The sequence below is a fragment of the Salmo trutta genome, chromosome 27 (genome assembly GCF_901001165.1).
Source record: "Salmo trutta chromosome 27, fSalTru1.1, whole genome shotgun sequence".
In the NCBI taxonomy this organism is placed as follows: domain Eukaryota; kingdom Metazoa; phylum Chordata; class Actinopteri; order Salmoniformes; family Salmonidae; genus Salmo; species Salmo trutta.
Window position 1 is genome coordinate 13,935,729 of NC_042983.1, and position 19,408 is coordinate 13,955,136.

Consider the following 19,408-nt stretch of genomic DNA (forward strand, 5'->3'; position numbering starts at 1 on the left):
TGGTTGGAGTGTATGCTTAGAATAGTTAGACTTTATCTCATTGTAGTACATTATATGCAAGGTTGGTGGCTGTTTACTATACAGGAAAATACATTCAAAAGGTTAAACAGACACAGTTAGACTGTGGTACCTCTCTCACGTTCCATGTATTCTCGGTTTGTCCCATTAAGGCTATGATTAAGAAGTTGGAGCTCTTCTCTGTCTGCATTAACAAGGACAACACACAGGTCTTTCCATTCTTTCCATCATTCTATGATTTTTTTGTGTGCAAATGAACTCAAGCTTACAGACAATGTCAAATGTGATATAGCGAAGCACCTGAGTGAGTTGGATGCACAATTATGCAGGTACTTTCCCGAAATGGATGACACAAACAACGGGATTCGTTATCCCTTTCATCCCCTGCCTCCAGTCCACTTACCGATATCTGAACAAACGAGCCTCATTGAAATTGCAACAAGCGGTTCTGTGAAAATTGTATTTAATCAGAAGCCACTGCCAGATTTCTGGATTGGGCTGCGCTCAGAGTATCCTAACCTTGGCAAATCGCGCTGTTAAGACACTGATGTCCTTTGCAACCACGTACCTATGTGAGAGTGGATTATCGGCCCTCACTAGCATGAAAACTAAATACATGTGTGGAAAATTATTTAAGACTGAGACTCTCTCCAATAAAATCCAACAATGCAGAGTTATGTACATAATTTCAAGCACACCCTTCTCATTAACCTGTGGTGAGTTATTCACAATTTTCAATGAACAAATAAGGTTTCATATGTAAGATGTTTAAATAAAGAGCAAAATTATTGATTATATTATTATTTGTGCCCTGTTCCTATAAGAGCTATTTGTTACTTCCCATGAGCCGCTTTGTGACAAACTCACATTCATTCTTATGTTTAATAAATGTATCGTATAGTGTGAGTGTGGCAGGCTTACAATGATGGCAAAAAACAAAATTTGAGAGTGCGCTGACCCTGGTGCTAGAGGGGGTACTCTGCTGGAGGTTGAATGTTTGAAGGGGTACGGGACTAAAAAGTTTGGGAACCACTGGTCCAAATGAATGGAAAAAGGAGCAAAGTAGTGTACAGTGATGAGAATGTCCCTTCATATCTAGTAGGAGTATGGTTTGTTAATGAGGAGCAGCTGAGCAGATGACCAATCTTGAAAAAAATCATTTGAGATATCCAAACTGGTGGAGAGAGTGCTGGGTTTGATGTTTTGTGGTTCTGTGGATCAGAAGGAACGTTTGTTACGTCTCACCCAATTTGATAAGTTTGAAGTGTCATGTGTGTTTCTTCGGAACAGGGCACCCCTCAAGGGGGTTATATCTGACGTTTCGTGGGAAGTCAATTTTGAAGAGATTGAAAATATTCCTGGAGTGATTGATGCAAGTCGGATGAATCGTATAGTGAATGGTGAAAAAGTTAAATCTATCTGTTCTTTTGTTTTTTTATATGGAGTCTCTTCCTACTCATGTGCAGTTGGGGTATATAAACTACAGAGTCAGAGCATTTATCCAAAGACCAATGCAGTGTGATCATCGTAAAGCTTTTGCTCATGTGACATGTTGCAATTGTGGTTGGAACCAAAAAGCTACATATTTCAATTGCCCGACAAGGGATAAAGAGAATGAGGTGTCCAAAGTCAGTGCTGTCCAGAGCACTTCATATGCAGCAGCTGTTAAAAGGGTTGAGGGTTTGAATGGTGGTGGATAGGCCTTCACTGCTGGCTGCAGCATATGTGTTTCACCAGCAGGACCCTGACATGTTAAAGGTTAAGAAGGTGGACTTTGAGGCATTTATAGCTATGGTGATTAATGGCACTGCCAAGGTGGAGAGAAGGTCCAGGAAGATAGATATTGTGGATGCGGCAATATTTCTCGCCGGAGCAGCCCTAGAGCCTGAGAAGGGAGATATCGAGATTTGAAAGAAGGAAGAAGTGGGAGTTTTGTTTTGTCAATGTACTATTTTATTTGGGTGGATATGGATTTTCTTTTTACCATGTTCTGGTTTTTCAACCGTCCACTTGGTGGCGGCAATACTCATTTTGGGGTTGTAGTCCGCGGTAAAACCATCAGAAGAAGAAAAAGAAGCAGAAGAAAGGCAGTCTTAGCTACACTACTTGCAAGCACGTAAAATAAGAATACAATACAATATAATTTTGGAAAAGCTTGAATACAGAGATGAGTAAAAGGAAAGCGCCACAGGAATCCCCAAACGAGGGAATAACAGACTTTCTTACCGGTAAGCCAAGAGACTTGAAGGCTAGCTAGCTAGCTAGCTAACGACAGCTGGCTAGCACAGAATAGATAGGTTAGCTAGCTTAGCCTGTTAATCTCTCCAATATTCTCTGTTAGAGTTTGTTTCTTCCATATGCGAAGCCTGTGAGTGAGTGTGCTTTTGTATCTGTTTCTTTCTCCCAGAATTGGCCAACTATGAGAGGAATGTCAACAGAGCTATACACAAGTACAATGCCTACAGGTAAGAGATGGGAGTAGTGTAGTGAGGGATGTGAGTGTCCCTTCACAACAGACATCTGTTTAAGTTATTTATCTGGCTCATTCGGTCCTTGGTCATACGAAAAAAAAAAAAATTTACGCCCCGTTTACTCCCTCATTTACTGTAAATAACTTTATCTGTGTTGTGCCACTGTGTTCTTCAGGAAAGCAGCTTCAGTGATCTCCAAGTACCCCCAGAAGATAAAAAATGGGGAAGAGGCCAAGAAACTGGTGAGGGCATAAGTGATGAGAGAGGAAAATGTCACAGACAGTACAGTGCTGTTATAGAGGTGGTTGACTGTAGTTGATTGACTTGAAAGCTCATCTGATGACAGCCAATGCTCACCAGTGACGTACTATAACAATATATCATTATACTTTCTATTGTGTTCATCTATTTTAAATAGGATGGCGTTGGAAAAGAGATCGCTAAGAAGATAGATGAGTTTTTACAAACAGGAACACTTAAGAAGTTAGAAAAGGTAAGTGTTTGAGGGATGACATGTAAAACTTAATGCAAGGACAGTGAATTCTGCAGTCTGTCACTTCTTTGTCCCCTGTGACCACAATACAAAATGCACAAATAACCTTTTTAAAGATGATGATTATATTATTAATTTCACACAGTTTGATGCAGGCTAATGGATTGTGTTAATCTTCCCAGATTCGTAATGATGACACCAGCTCCTCCATCAATTTCCTTACCAGAGTCACTGGTATTGGGTATGTCTTCTGCACTGTTTGTTAAACCCAATCCCTGACCCTAGCCCCTGGGTGGCAAACCCTTCTCGTAGAGAGCTACCGTTCTGCATGATTTTGTTCCAGCCCTTATTTAAGACACCTGAGCAGTTAACTCTTTCTTTCTCTTCCACTAGTCCTGCTGCTGCCAGAAAGTTCTTTGATGAGGGAGTGAAGACTCTGGAAGGTTTGCTCAACTTTTGAAGCTATTTTACATTTAGAAGAAGATACCAGAGTAGCCTGCAGTGCATATGGTGAAGGGTTGAGTATATGTAGGAATGCCATACAATTTCATAAGTAACTTCAATTGTTAATAGACTACATTAACACTGTTGTGCTTTTAGATCTGAAGAAAATTGAACACAAGCTCAATCATCATCAGCAGATTGGACTCAAGTAAGTATGAATTTCCTATGTCAGTGGCTCAGTCTGCATGCACCAATGTAAGTGTTTTGCTAATGTTGTATTTGCATCATTGGTTGGTGACTCATACATTCCAATGTAAGTTTCCTTTGCATGCTTGGTGGCGCTGCTCTGTGCCCGCTGTAGGTACTTTGAGGAGTTTGAGAAGAGGATTCCACGAACTGAGATGACGAAGATGGAGGTGAGTGAAATTACTATTGTGTGAGAGAGAATTCAAATTGAATTTTTTAAGTGATTAGAATGGCATGTATTTACTCTTACCTCTGTCTTATGCTTCTTGTGTGTTTGTCCAGACTCTCATTCTGCAGGAGCTGGAGTTGGTGGATACTGAGTACATTGGGACAATCTGTGGAAGCTACAGGAGAGGTGAGTCCACCATGTACTTGGTGGTTTTTACTATTACTGTGTTTATATTTGCAATTGTCATGTAGTATCAAGGAAGTGATTGCACTGGGAAGACAGATTTTTATGCATGTGATACTTTTCTTAGGTCATTTCTTCATTATTTAACTGTTCCTGCATTCCCTCCTGCAGGTGCTGAATCCAGTGGGGATATTGATATCTTACTGACCCACCCAAACTATACCTCTGTGGATGAGAAACAGGTAACCACCAAACTCCACAATGCCAACTGCTGCTTTGGCACTGTATTGATTTAATATATATTAAGCAGGGGAGGACCATCCTCCTCAGTGAATTTCATAAAAACAGTGAAACATTTAAAAATGTATCCTTTTTAGATAAAACTATATGAAATATATTCATGTCACCAAATAATTGATTAAAACACACTGTTTTGCAATGGTCTGCAGTAGCCTCAACAGCACTATGTAGGGTAGAACCATGGTGTTTAGACGGAGGACAGCTAGCTTCCGCCCTCCTCTGGGTACATTGACTTCAGTACAAAACCTAGGATGCTAATGGTTCTCACCCTCTTCCATAGACTTACACAGTAATTATGACAACTTCTAGAGGACATCCTCCAAACTATTAGAACTCTTGCAGCATGAACTGACGTGTTGTCCACCCAATCAAAGGATCAGAGAATGAATCTAGTACTGAAAGCATAAGCTACAGTTTGCTAGCACTGCAGTGCATAAAATGTGGTGAATAGTTGACTTCAACAGAAGATGACTCGCATATGCTCATAACATAATTCTTTGCTCTTCCTCTTTCAGCCCAAACTTCTCCATGCCGTGGTGGAGCATTTTGAATCCATTGGGTTCATTACAGACACACTGTCCAAAGGAGACACCAAATACATGGTGAGGACTTTTTGTGGCTAGCAAGCTGCAAGGAATGTTGCTTAATCTGTCTAGTAACTAAGATGTTTTATGTTGTCATTGGTGATGTATTTTGTGCAGGGAGGGTCTGTATTTTGTGCAGGGAGGGTCTGTACTTTACTAAATCTGAAGCAACAGTTCAAGCAGATGGCTCACTGGTTATTTATGTGATTGTTGCTCTCTCTCTAGGAGGTCTGTCAGCAGAATTAGTTTCATCAGTCAGATAGTTTATCTATTCAGTCTTTATTTAGCTATAAATAAAAGTGTCCTACCCCTCTACCACATGGTCATTGATATATGTCTCTAGGGAGTCTGCCAGCTGCAGCAGAATGATGAAGGTGAGGAGGAATATCTTCACAGACGCATTGATATCAGGTGGGTAGCTAGTTACCCTCCACAAACGCACCTAATCACGTGGTTCTTGACTCTGTTGCCTGGAGGATGGTCAGATAGAGCTCTTTCAATGACATTTGATTATCTTTTCCTTTACCTTGCTATAACAGAAATACAATTTCCCTTATCTCACTGCAGGTTAATTCCTAAGGACCAGTATTACTGTGGTGTGCTGTATTTCACTGGCAGTGACATCTTCAATAAGAACATGAGAACTCACGCTCTGGAGAAAGGCTTCACCCTCAACGAGTACACCATCCGTCCAGTGGGGGTCACTGGTGAGTCACGCTGAAATATCAGCAGTCCAAAACCAACCCCTTGCCCCTATTCCTAGACCAGGGTGTCAAATATACGGGCCCGCGAGCCGATTCAATGTGACTCACGTTTTTAGTAAAAACATGTAATCTATATATAATCAAAATCATTTTGGGGGAAAATATTTACACATTTTGACGGCGAGGAAATCTTTAAAAACAATTGTGCGGCCCTATGGACCTCGGTGAATACAGAATGAAATGCATAAATATCTAATTTACGTAAGTACTCACACCCCTGAGTCAATACATGTTAGAACCATCTTTGGCAGCGATTACAGCTGTGAGTCTTTCTGGGTAAGTCTCCATGAGCTTTACACACCTGGATTGTACGATATTTGCACATTATTATTTTTTTTTTAATTCTTAAAGCTCTGTCAACTTGGTTGTTGATCATTGCTAGACAGCCATTTTCAAGTCTTGCCAAAGATTTTCAAGTCAATTTTTTATTTTTTATTGTCAACTTTAACTAGGCCACTCAGGAACATTCAATGTCATCTTGGTTAGCAACTCCAGTATATATTTGGCCTTGTGTTTTAGGTTATTCCCTGCTGAAAGGTGAATTTGTCTCCCAGTGTCTGTTGGAAATGATGAAAAGCATACCAATAACATGATGCAAGCACCACCATGCTTGACCATATGAAGTGGTGTACTCCGTGATGTGTTGGATTTGCTCCAAACATAACTAACTTGGTTCCGAATACAAAGCGTTCATTTCTTAGACACATTTTTTGCAGTTTTTTAGTGTCTTATTGTAGACTTTTTTTTGTGTCTTTCTGCAAACTGGATGCATGTTTTGGAATATCTGTATTATGTACAGGCCTTTTTTGTGGAGTGACTACTATGTTGTTGATCCATCCTCAGTTTTTTCTTATCACAGCCATTTAACTCTTAACTGTTTTAAAATCACCATTGGCCTCATGGTGAAATCCCTGAGCAGTCTCCTTCCTCTCCGGCAACTTACTTAGGAAGGTCGCCTGTGTCTTTGTAGTGACTGGGTGTATTGATACACCATCCAAAGTGTCATTAATAACTTCACCATGCTCAAAGGGATATTCAATGTCTGCTTTTTTTTTTTTTTACCCATCTACCAATAGGTGCCCTTCTTTGCCAGGCATTGTAAACCTCCCTGGTCTTTGTGGTTGAATCAGTGTTTGAAATGTACTGCTCGACTGAGCGACCTTCCAGATATTTGTATGTGTGGGGTACAGAGATGAGGTAGTCATTCAAAAATCATGTTAAACACTATTGCACGCAGCGTGTAGTAGTGACTTGTTAAGCACATTTTTACTCCTGAACTTATTTAGGCTTGCCATAACAAAGGGGTTGAATACTTATTGACTCAAGACATTTCAGCTTTTCATTTTTATTTAATTTGGAAAATATTCTAAAAACATAATTCCACTTTGACATTATGGGGTATTGTGTGTAGGCCAGTGAATACTTTTGGAAGGCATGCAATGAATCCTTCAGATCAAAGTGTCTGGAGGTCGATTTTTTTTTTTTAAAGGCACCTGTATCTTATTTACTGAAATTCAGCAACGTTTCCATCTCTCCGTCACAGTTGGATTAGCCAACTGTGTAAAGTCAGTTTAAACAGCAAGGTTAGTTCATGTCTGTGTTTCTGTGGTTGTAGGTATGGCTGGGGAACCTCTGATGGTGGACAGTGAGAAGGATATCTTTGACTACATCCAATGGAAATACAGAGAGCCCAAAGAACGCAGCGAATGAAAGAAGGGATGAGACACTTTTTATCCTCACATGATTTAACTGCCAACAAGGCTGAAAATAGTGTATGTTTGTGTTTATCTGTGTCTTAGGGTTTCTTTTTATTTTGGTGTCTGTTTTCCCAGGAGGGAAAAATAGCACAACCTTGTTGGTCTTTTTTAAGTTGTTCTGAGGTTTCTCCCACAGATTGACAGAACGTGTATACTCAAAATATACTTGCAAACACTCTAACACTTGTGATATGCGTGATCTGCTTTTTTTGACGACATCACCAGAGATTTCTACTCTGACAATGCCAAGACAGAATTATTTGTTTACATTACTGTCACTCAGCAGAATCATCCAAATATATTTTTATTGTGCTAAAATAATAACTTGTGTATCGAACAGCAACGCAGTCTGTTACTGCTTTGTCACGGTCTTGTTTGGCTAGCTAGGCAACAATGTCACCTTGACTGCAGAAACAGACTGGCCACCAGGCTAAAGCATAGGACTACTGTTAGGACAATACCAGATCTTTTAGTATGCCTGACTAGTCACTCCTGCAGCATCTTTGTACATTGTTGTTTCCTTCACTCACTGTCAAGTTTTATATGTATTATGTCTGGGAGACCATGTATCATGCTTTTGAGATGACGTTACTTCCAAGATGAAAACACGGAGTGATTAATGGATATTATGTTACATATAGTTCTGTCTTTTTAGAACCAGATGTACCCGTGAGCAGTTGGAGTCCATTTTCCCTATCTAGATTTTTTTTATTAATTTATATGGGTGGAAATGTAACCCGGTTTGTAATTGAGCTCTATCCTCATGATTTCTAGGGAATAAATGGTGCCCATAAACATGTCAAGATGGCCTAACTTTTGTACTGTTATCCTGAGTAAAGTTGGACATGGAGAGGTAAAGTAACTACCCTTATGGAATCCCCCCCAACAGAAGATTATTGAGAAAGGTGTTATTGATACTGCTAGCTAACAGCAAACTAGTCAGGTTTTTAGTAACCCATGTTAGAAATCAAGAGAATGGTGCATGTGTTGTATATGTTATGGTCTTGTCACTATAGGTATAGATACTTAGATGTATTTAAGTAATGTGTTCCATTGTTTATAATGATGGGTGAGTGAAATAAAGACATTTACAGAAAATGTATATTTTCTTCTCGAAGGCTCATTAAAGATCACCCTTTCAGAGTAAATTAAGTATTTTTGAGTAAGGGAGATGGGCAATTTACTAAATAGGTACCTGGGTCTGTCTGTGCATAAACATATAATTTATTTCGATAGACTGGGCACACTTTTTCAGACCAGCCACAATGGACGTACAAAACGTATATTCCGGTTTGTGTGTAATAAATCCATATTATGAGTAATAAAAAATAAAAAAAAATAGCTAGCTACATGCCTTTGAGTCTGTGTACTGCTAAGCATTAGCAGAAGCCTAATAGTACTGTCTTTGCTAATATTGTTTACAATTACACAGCTGTTGCCACGGAAACCAACGACGTGTGAACCGCAAAGCATGATGGGCTGAAATAAAATGCAGCAAGAAATACCAGCGAAAGCTGCGAGAGATTGACCAATAACTACACCGTATGCATAACGGTTAGCCAATAAGAGATATGTGCGATCGTGTCTTCTGTCAGTTACACACCCACATTACTTTTTGTCCACCACTTAGCGGGAGTTGTAGCTGTGAAATCAAGCGTCCATATAGCGGAGACAACCGGCGTTGGATAATAAGGTAAAACAAATTGCTAGGCTATTATGAGCTCTCCTTAATTTTTTTAATTAGTGTAGGTGGTCTAAGAATAATTTGCGATCTGAGTTGATAAGTACAGTTGAACCCGCTAGCTATTTGCGTCTGAGTGGCACACAACAGGCGTCATTAATGAATCTTTTACAAGCTAGCCTACTAACGGCAGCTAGCTAGTTCATGTTAGATTGCCAGCCCGATATCAAGTTACATTACGACATCTAACATAATATCATTAATGACTTGTTTGCAAGGTGGCACCCATGGAGATCCTATTCAATTACTAGAGGGGCTTTGTGAAACCCAAAAAGTTCCAGAATGTGGTGAAAAATGGCAGCCATATTGGTCAGGGAGAAATCAAAACCAGTCTAATTGGAATGAATGGCAGAGGCATAATCCTCCTGCTTTTACTTATGCTGGAAAATAAAACTAAAGCATGCGATATCATAAATTGTGTAATACAATATTTTAGGTTGACACATTTTAAGTTAATAGAAAAATCATGCAGGTTTTATATCTACACTTTGTGTGTATCTATATCAACAGACCATAAATGGATACGTTTGTTTTCTTCGAAAGGTGTGTGTTTTATTATGATACATCAGTACTTGTTGCATTATTTTACAACTTGTCCAATGCTGCTTTCACATGCTAGTTGAATCTCGGAATCTCAAAATTGTCCAACTTGCTAACTGCATGTACATATACACCTGCCATGTGCAACCAGTTAGCAACTCTCTGACCAAAATGGCTGACTTTTAGACCATCATAAGGTTAAAGCCCATTTCTAGTATTGTAATTCCTAATTTTATGTAGCACCTGTCTTACGAATTTAAAGGAAAACATTGCTGTTTGCAGCTTGCAAAGTGTAAGTTATTATGCAAATTTTTACTTTACTAATTTGGGGAAAATGGTGAGTTATGGTTTTTGTTTTGTTCGAAATAACAAAAATGGAGGAGTCTACCGTGTCCGGACGCGATTTCACCATAAATCTTCTGTATTCAGGGTACACTCAAACATCGTTTTAAGATTTGAGAGTAACAGCTGATTTCGAGATTGTATATAGGTTTGCTCTCCTTAAATACACTTCATGACCAAAAGTATGTGGACACCTGCTTGTCTATCATCTCATTCCAAAATCATGGGCATTAATATGGATTTGGTCCCCTTTTGCTGCTTTAACAGCCTCCACTCTTTTGGGAAGGCTTTCCACTAGATGTTGGAACATTGCTGCAGGGACTTGCTTCCATTCAGGCACGAGCGTTAGAAAGGTCTGCCACTGATGTTGGGTGATTTAGGCCTGGCACGCAGTCGGCGTTCCAATTCATCCCAAAGGTGTTTGATGGGGTTGAGGTCAGGGCTCTGTGCAGGCCGGTCAAGTTCTTCCACACCGATCTTGACAAACCATTTCTGTATGGGCCACGCTTTGTGATCGGGGACATTGTCATGCTGAAACAGGAAAGGCCCTTCCTCAAACTGTTGCCACAAAATTGGATACACAGAATAGTTTAGAATGTAATTGTATGCTGAAGCAATAAGATTTCCCTTCACTGGAACTAAGGAGCCTAGCCCGAACCATGAAAAAGCCCTAGAACATTATTGCTCCTCCACCAAACTTTACAGTAGGCACTATGCATTGGGGCAGGTAGGGTTCTCCTGGCATGTGCCAAACCCAGATAGTGAAGCGTGATTAATCACTCCAGAGAATGCGTTTCCACCACTTCAGCCGACGCTTGGCATTGCGCGTGGTGATCTTAAGCTTGTGTGTGGCTGCTCGGCCATGGAAACCCATTTCGTGAAGCTCCCGAGGAACTGTTATTTTGCTGATGTTGCTTCCAGAGACAAGTTTGAACTCGGTAGTGAGTGTTGCAACCGAGGACATGCTATTTTTAGGCGCTTCAGCACTCTGCGGTCCTGTTCTGTGGGCTTGTGTGGCCTGCCACTTTGTGGCTGAGCCGTTGTTGCTCCTAGATGTTTCCACGTCACAATAACAGCACTACAGTTGACTGGGGCAGCTCTAATGGTGCAGAAATTTGACCAACTGACTTGCTGAAAAGGTGGCATCCAATGACAATGCCATGGTGAAAGTCACTGAGCGCTTCAGTAAGGCCATTCTACTGCCAATATTTTTCTATGGAGATTGCATGGCTGTGTGCTCAATTTTATACACCTGTCAGCAACGGGTGTGGCTGAAATGGATGAATCCACTAATTTGAAGGGGTGTCCATATACTGTGTTTATGTGTATATATAATATATACGTGTGTGTCATCTGATTTATTGGTTTTAGACTCTGAATTGTTTAATCAAACGTTTTGCCACCAGCTCCTGATTAGCCTACTGCTCACATGTGCACTACGCCTGAGCTCGTTTTCCCTGGCTAAACTAGCTGGCTTGCTGAACTATGCTAGTTTTCATCCTCATTGTCAAACTTCATAAATACTGCACCCTCAACTTCAAAACTCCTTTGGTAGATATACGATCATGTAATTAAGAAATTACCTGGAAAGAAACCTTACAATTATGTATTGTTTTGTTGAATAGTCATGACTGAACTTAATATTGTATTTGTTGATTTAAATATGACCATTTATTAATGAGTAATCCAGAAATGTCAAGAGTTAATTGACATGAGATCTCGACAAAATAGATAAACTATACAGATCGCATTTACTACAATGAATGGCTAAATTACTTCCGGACACTAAGGGTCTGGAGCTCCCCTTCCTCCTCACCACTCTATTAGAAGTGTATCCATAGAAACTACACAAAGCGCGGTTGCCATGCCATGTGCCAGTCATTATTTAACTGGTATTTGCACAGTAGTAAGCCACGGTTGGTTAGCCAGAATGGATTCCGACCCTACGCTTGCTTACAGCTGTGCTAGGTTCGGACAGGCTGCATGTTTAGATTAAGACACCGTGGAGCTGGCTCAAGACATGGCTCGGGAAATGTACCTCAATCCAGGGATGCGAAATGCGTTGTACTCCCGACTTGTCCAATTCACTGTTACACCGAGAAGATTGAATGAATGCTACTCTAGCAGTCGTTTTATCTTCTGTGTAACAGTTGGGATAAAAGGACAATTCGGAGTATACCTCATTTCTCACCCCTGGGTTGAGGTATGTTTTCCAAGCCATATCCTGCTCTGCGGTGTCTTGCTGGCCCCAGTAAGCAAGCGTAGGGTTCGGAATCTATTCTGGCTACTGCTTGGTGTGTTAAGCTCTGATCTGAAGATGTTAGCTAGTGGATGTTGAGTCTTAACACACCAAGTTCTTTCTAGAAGTGTTTAGTGAGTAGCGTTTAAAATACTGGGTGAGCCCAGGTTGAACCCTATCATTCCGTGCTGTTGGTTAATACTGTGATGTTTTGGTTTCCTAGGGCAACCATGTCTGACAGAAAAGCAGTCATAAAAAATGCCGACATGTCAGAGGAGATGCAGCAGGATGCAGTGGAGTGCGCCACGCAGGCTCTGGAGAAGTACAACATCGAGAAAGACATCGCCGCATACATCAAGAAGGTACCCACCCGAGACTTACCTATTCAATAACTATCATGGTCTGTGGCTGAATGACTCCCTGCCTATTCCCCATACAGAGCAGTGTGACTCTTGCCAAAAGTTACTCTCTGGGGGGATTGATTCATTCTGTGGCTATCCATATTTTACGATTGTCTAAAATATCGTTCGATGCTCAAACGATCTGTTGAATTGCATACATGGGGAAAGGGATGTTATCCCCAGGCTTTGGTATAACATTGAGTTCAAGTAGTCCGACCTTTTTAGAATGATGTTAGCTACCTGATTTACTGGTTAACTATAACTCTAAGTCAAATTGTATGACATTTACTAGTGGTGCAGGGTCACTGGATTGTAAAAAATTAACACTGCTGTCTTGTTGATCCCTGTTAATCATGCATTCCTGTCTCCGCCCCTCCCAGGAGTTTGACAAGAAGTACAACCCCACCTGGCATTGCATTGTAGGGAGGAACTTTGGCAGCTACGTGACCCATGAGACCAAGCATTTCATCTACTTCTACTTGGGCCAGGTGGCCATCCTGCTCTTCAAGTCTGGCTGAGGAGCCAGCCGCCCCGGCCCCTTTAACATCAACTGACCATTAAATATTGACTGACTCGACAGAAAGGCTCTATCATTCCTGGTCAACGGGAACCGCCTTTCTGTGCTGCTTTCTACCATTTTGTTTGTTTAAAGAAAATACCTGGCCATGTGAGAGAAATGAAACACTTGTATTTATGTTTTCTATTGCAGTAGATTGTCACTAATTTGATTTTAAATAAAAGCGATATCATTTGGCTTTCTGGGTTTACCCGTTGTAGTTTATTTTAGCTACTTGTGTTCACTTACTATGAAGCATCTTGAGGTCCATCATCCAAATGTATTGAATGACAGCACTGATTGTAAGGAGGGGAACAGGTTTCTCCTGATAACCAGAAACTACAATGTGTGGGACCAGGATTTAAATATATTCTGATCCCACTTGAATATTAATTACATTAGCCCAGGTAAATATTGGTCACACTGAAAAGGTGATAATCGTCCATAAAATAATTCATACATTGCCACAACTTTAGATGGCATGAGTCAATTATAGCTAGAACAGCACACAGGACTTGTGGGCAGTGGTGAAATGTACCCAGCTGTCATACTTGAGTAAAAGTAAAGATACCTTAATAGAAAATGACTCAACAGTAAAATACTACAGTAAAAGTACTTGGTTTAAAATATACTGGATGGAATTGCAGTTAAGTTCCTTTATATTAAGCAAACCAGACCGCACCATAAGACTGATAGCCAAGGGCACACCACTCGTGAGTCCGCCAGATCAGAAGCAGTTGGGATGACCAGGGATATTAAGTGTGAATTTGTCAATGGAACACATTTTCCCTGACACCCAAAAGTACGTGGAGTAAAAATAGGCAAACATGTAAAGTACACAGACCCCCAAAAAACAAGTACTTAAGACCACTGCTTGTGGGTAGGCAATGCAGCCAAGTGACTGGTTGTGTACATCTGTTTTCCAGAGTAAAGTGACCCCTTTATTTGAAGAAAAAAAAACCTGGTCCAGGGATCGTAATTCTATGGTCTGGCCGATGCTAAAAATTGTCACCCTTTCTACAGATGGTCAAAGCAGCTGCATGCTGAGCATTTTCATGCAACTGTCCTTAACATCGTATGACTCATCTAGCACAACCTACCAAACTGTTCCATCGTAAATACAAGCCAAATGGCTTAAAGCTTAAATGTCAGTGAAGACAGACTCATTCTGTAAGTGTAGGGGTGGATGTGAGCCAATAGGAAACTGATTTGTTGATACAATAGCAGCAACCAAACACCTGTGTCCTGAATGCCTTTGACAGCCCAGCCTGCAATTAAATACCATTAACAGTTTGAGTTACAGGGGAGCTACTAAACTACGATGTCCCCAAATGCTTTGTGTATTTTAAACTCAACAAATCAGCCCATTTACACACAATCACAAGGTGAGATAGGACTGTGGTGGTACTCTTTATTACAACACATTTAGAAAACCAGTTTGTGAGGGTAGACCCCATTGGAGAGGCAGAAAGAGGATCGCAGGTAGCCCTTCAGCTGGGGAACCTTCTTAATGAGGGGTAGAAGCTGAGAGTCCACAGCCTTCTGGTCCTCCTTCCTCTGCACTGTCAACTGGTACTTCTGTAGAAGGGGGGGAGAGGTAAGAGTTTCAGATATGCTTTTAACTGGGATGTCACAAGCCTTTTCTAGCCACAACCAAAGAGGGAAGAACCGTTATTCACCATATATTAAGCAAAAGACCCACTCCCAATCGAAAGATTTGAGCAGTTAGGATAAACATTAGCTAGATTTCCAACCAATTGGGACAGATTAATGTGAATATTCAAAAATCTGCATAAATTATGCACATTTTCCCACTAGTGGTCTTTCCACCAAAGTGAATTGCGGAGGATAAAAATCAGTGCGTGATGACAGTGTACACAAAATGTACTTTTCCACTTCAGTTTTCCTGTATCGAATAAAAATGTAATGTTCAATGTGCTTCCATCGCATTTTCAACTCTACCAAACAATTGCTTGCATTAAATAGCAAATGTGCCTACTCCGGTCTTGGCACGTGCGCTCTAGCCAACAGCTTGCAGACAGATACAGGTAGGTTAGTCTACAACACGAGATTATTATGGATAAGAGCGAGAATATTTTTGTCAGACGGCTGTCAAGCATCGATCATGTCACCAGAATAGGACCCTCGACATTTGTCTGTAACCTAACCGAGTCGTAGTGGGAGGACCACACACCATGTCATCGCGTGACTCAGTTTACTTCGACATACATAAATATTTGTGCCATTGCTCGCATCATTTTACCGTCAAAATCATCCCACCATGTCGAACAAACGTTGGCATTTATAAAATTGTGCCGACACTTCCTGTTTCCTATCACAGCGGTCCTGATTTTGTATGATTCCTTTTTTAAATATACGGTATGACTTTACTAGTGGATGGAAATGTGGTTAATGACTGCATTCTCCAAATAACATTCTAAGGAATGTAGGATTAATGCACCATGGTTTTTGTTACTTGTCCAATAACAGCACTCAACAGTAACCATTACTCCCCCCCCCCCCCCCCACTAGTCTAAATCCCAGGAGGGTTTGGAAGTGTGTATAGCTTGTGTATATACAGTAGTTTATGTGTCGGGGGGCTAGGGTCAGTCATATCTGGAGTACTTCTCCTGTCTTATCCGGTGTCCTATGTGAATTTAAGTATGCTCTCTCTCGGAGGATCTGAGCCCTAAGACCATGCCCCAGGACTACCTGGCATGATGACTCCTTGTTGTCCCCAGTCCACCTGGCCGTGCTGCTGCTCCAGTTTCAACTGTTCTGCCTGCGGCTATGGAACCCTGACCTTTTCACTGTGATTACTATTATTTGACCATGCTGGTCATTTCTGAACATTTGAACATCTCCACCCGGCACAGCCAGAAGAGGACTGGCCACCCCTCATAACCTGGTTCCTCTCTAGGTTTCTTCCTAGGGAGTTTTTCCTAGCCACTGTGCTTATACACCTGCATTGCTTGCTGTTTGGGGTTTTAGGCTGGGTTTCTATACAGCACTTTGATATATCAGCTGATGTAAGGGCTATATAAATACATTTGATTTGATATATCTAGTAGTGTGAAGTTGACCTCTTTCTCTGTGTCAAAGATCTCTCCTTCCTGGTGGCGGGGTCTCCTCAGCCTCTTCTTCTTGAAGTAGGCATCTGACAGAGTCTTGGGGATCTTCATGCCAGAGATGTCGACCTTGGTTGCTGTGGCAATGACAAACTTCTGGTGTGCCCGGCGCAGGGGAACACGGTTCAGGGCCAGGGGACCTAGAGGATGGAGAAAGCAAGAGGGTGATTGAGTTACAACTGAAAATGCAAGAACAGCATACTTTTCCAAACATCACATCAAGATAAGGCTACCTGATGGGGTACTGCAGCTGCACAGACGTGATTGTGAGCTATAAAATCTCACTGGACATTCCGACCAGAACTACTCTATGCAACACTTGTTCAGCCAATTCACTGATTAATAGGAATGTTTCAAAGCACTGGTTGTTCTTACCAGTTATAAGCAGGAGACCACTGGAGAGCTGCTTCAGGAACACAACACGCTGAGGGGAGAAAAGAGTCAGTTACTGCATTGCACAGGGCAACATCTACCACACATACATGCTACTGAAGTGATAACCAATCCTGGTTCTGAAAAACTATGAAGACTTTGAAAAACCAATGGTAATAGTGCCATAGCCAAAACCAAACAAGCCGGCCTTCCATTAGAATGTAGAGCTGATCAATCTACTTGTTACAGTAAGAGAAATATCCATAACACTAGTATAATAAAATTGTACTAGACCACTGACTATTTAAAATGTATTGGGAAACGCATACATAAATCTAACAAATCTGTTCAGATATTGTTTATCAACTCAAAATTCTCCACTTCACACATTTATGTGCTTCCAATACAACGCTGTGAGTGTCCTCTGCCAATTGAGCAGCACTTAAAGCTGAAACCATAGCAGCAGGCCCTGCTACGTGCATTCAGTGTGTGGGCGCAGTCCTGTGTGTGGGCACTACTGTAATATGCCTGTGTGAGGCTTGAACGTGTGTTTTTTAGTGTGGGAAAAAAGGAAACTGATTTGGTAGTGTGGGAGTATCGTGCAGCTTATCGCATGTAGAGCAAAGGACAGTTCTAAGGAGGGTAGCAGTGCAACACGGGTGTTTAGAATAGTGTGCACAGCACGCCATCTCAGCAATATAATAGGTCGCTAAATAATGCTACTGTGAGTAGCTTGAGCATGCGAAAGCAATGTATATTTATGAGTGATGGCAGTGTCATGTGTAGCCATGCGAGTGTTCACCTTCCTGCACTGGTGTCCAGTGAGCAGGACAAGGACTCTTCCAGGGGTGGTGCATGAGTTTGTTTCAGAGGTGGTGTGTGCGTCTGCACGCACGAGTCTGTTTGATCTCACCTTTCCACGGTGGCGCCCAGTGAGTAGTACAAGCACGGTTCCTGGGGTGATGGTGGCACGCAGGTTCCTCTTGTGCTGGCTGAAAGGCTTCTTACCATGGTTCTTCAGCTTACGGGGCACATCCTCTGTGGGGTAGTAACGGGGCTGGGGGGCACAGAGTCAGGGGATCAAACTACTTCACAGGTGTAGAACCATTTAACACCACCAGCCATGTCTTGCAATCAGACCTTACTGCAGTATATTGAAATGGTGAAAAGTTATTCTGCTGAATGATTGTGAGCTGCAAAACTCACTGACAATTGCATCGATCCAAAAGCAACATGACACCAACTACAATTAAGGAAACTGTTTGAGCCAATGACTCACCATCTTGCGCATCTTGACAACACGAGTGCCTCCATTCTTGTCTCCGCCAACAGTCTTGGTGATTGTGGATGGAGTCTTGACCTTCATCTTCTTCTCAATCTGAAACAAGCAAGACACTTCAGTACACTACACATACAAACTTGAAGTCTAACAGGTCCAATGTAGAGAACCAAGGGGACAGCTTTCCCCAGACTGCGTGCCTCGCTTCTCTCACCTTGGTCTCAGTGGTCTTGGTCTTCCTCTTGTACATGGCCCTGCGGGCATACATGGCAGTGCGGGAGTAGCGACCGATGCCCCTGGCCAGGACAGGGTTCCGGCTGCAATGAGCCTTCTTGGCCACCTTCTTCTTGTCTCCCTCTGCCATCTGGGGACAGACCAGGGGGCCCGAATGGGTTAAACACATGGATACAATACTATAGAATTACTGGATACATACTGGTGAATCATGAACTGATCATGCTGGCTAGCTAGATCCTTTGATGGTATGATGCTCAGAGGCTGCAGGTCATAGGTTAGGAGAGCTAGCAAACTAAGTTAGGCACTTTTGTGGCTCCAGATATTCAATAACAGGTAACCAAAATATTAGTTTGTCATATTCCAATACAATATAACCAGCAGGCCCCATACTGGGTGGTGGCGTTTTAGCCATTGTTTAGTAGTTAGTTTGCCATTAACATTTCGATAGAACACATCTGCGACTTGCTAACGTAAGAGAAACAAATACATGCCCGCGTGCAGGTAAAACTCTGACATTTTAACAGCCAGTTACCTAGTTAGGCACGACAGACTTGTCAATATGCCAAAGTTCGCCAAAACACCTCAAACCTGGAGTGTACACGCACGCATGACAACGTCAACGTTATACCATAGCTGGTAGCTACATCTAGCAACCTAGCTGGCTAACCTTTGGACTATTTAGGCAATTCTCTATAATATGCCATTACACATAGATAAGTCATATCCACTGACAAGCCACTAACGTATAAATCAGGGTACATAAACGTAATATTGGTCAAACGTGTATGCTCAAGAGGTACAACGCGTTGCGCTAGCATGTAGCCGTGGGCCTACATTTCCGAAACATAGAGCAATTTATTCACAAGTCACCACACAAAACACAACAATTGTCATACATATTAACTGTTTAGGATACAAATAACATTCCCATGCGAATGGGGAATTGTTACTTAGTCCATTTTACACAGATGAACACCGATTTTATTTATGCAGTTGGGTGGGGAGAAACCATTCTTACCTTTGCTATGAAAAAAAGACCGACATCCGGGGAAGTTACGTATATATCTACGTTGTATGTCACGTCGACGTAAGGATGCAAAAATTACGCAATTTTTTTGTGGGCTTGCAGTTCAGATAATCAATA

The 19,408-nt window shown here is 41.5% G+C and overlaps 3 protein-coding genes across 3 annotated transcripts; 2 read left to right on the plus strand and 1 right to left on the minus strand.

Annotated features, from left to right (window-relative positions):
- The first annotated feature begins 1,966 nt into the window (after window positions 1-1,966).
- Window positions 1,967-8,531, plus strand: LOC115164355 (DNA polymerase beta). Its single transcript, XM_029716754.1, has 14 exons — window positions 1,967-2,246; window positions 2,426-2,483; window positions 2,665-2,731; window positions 2,908-2,982; window positions 3,165-3,223; window positions 3,376-3,425; window positions 3,583-3,634; window positions 3,788-3,842; window positions 3,955-4,027; window positions 4,196-4,266; window positions 4,840-4,926; window positions 5,252-5,319; window positions 5,476-5,615; window positions 7,288-8,531. Exons 1-14 carry the CDS (start codon window positions 2,186-2,188, stop codon window positions 7,380-7,382), a joined length of 1,011 nt encoding a protein of 336 aa, XP_029572614.1. The 5' UTR covers window positions 1,967-2,185; the 3' UTR covers window positions 7,383-8,531.
- A 460-nt stretch (window positions 8,532-8,991) lies between these two features.
- LOC115164357 (dynein light chain 1, cytoplasmic) lies at window positions 8,992-13,447 on the plus strand. Its single transcript, XM_029716756.1, has 3 exons — window positions 8,992-9,122; window positions 12,515-12,653; window positions 13,073-13,447. Exons 1-3 carry the CDS (start codon window positions 9,001-9,003, stop codon window positions 13,208-13,210), a joined length of 399 nt encoding a protein of 132 aa, XP_029572616.1. The 5' UTR covers window positions 8,992-9,000; the 3' UTR covers window positions 13,211-13,447.
- Window positions 13,448-14,639: 1,192 nt separating this feature from the next.
- Window positions 14,640-19,337, minus strand: LOC115164356 (60S ribosomal protein L6). Its single transcript, XM_029716755.1, has 7 exons — window positions 19,283-19,337; window positions 18,242-18,391; window positions 18,028-18,126; window positions 17,662-17,805; window positions 16,752-16,800; window positions 16,332-16,516; window positions 14,640-14,826 (listed from the first exon to the last, which is right to left on the minus strand). Exons 2-7 carry the CDS (start codon window positions 18,389-18,391, stop codon window positions 14,674-14,676), a joined length of 780 nt encoding a protein of 259 aa, XP_029572615.1. The 5' UTR covers window positions 19,283-19,337; the 3' UTR covers window positions 14,640-14,673.
- Window positions 19,338-19,408: the final 71 nt, after the last annotated feature.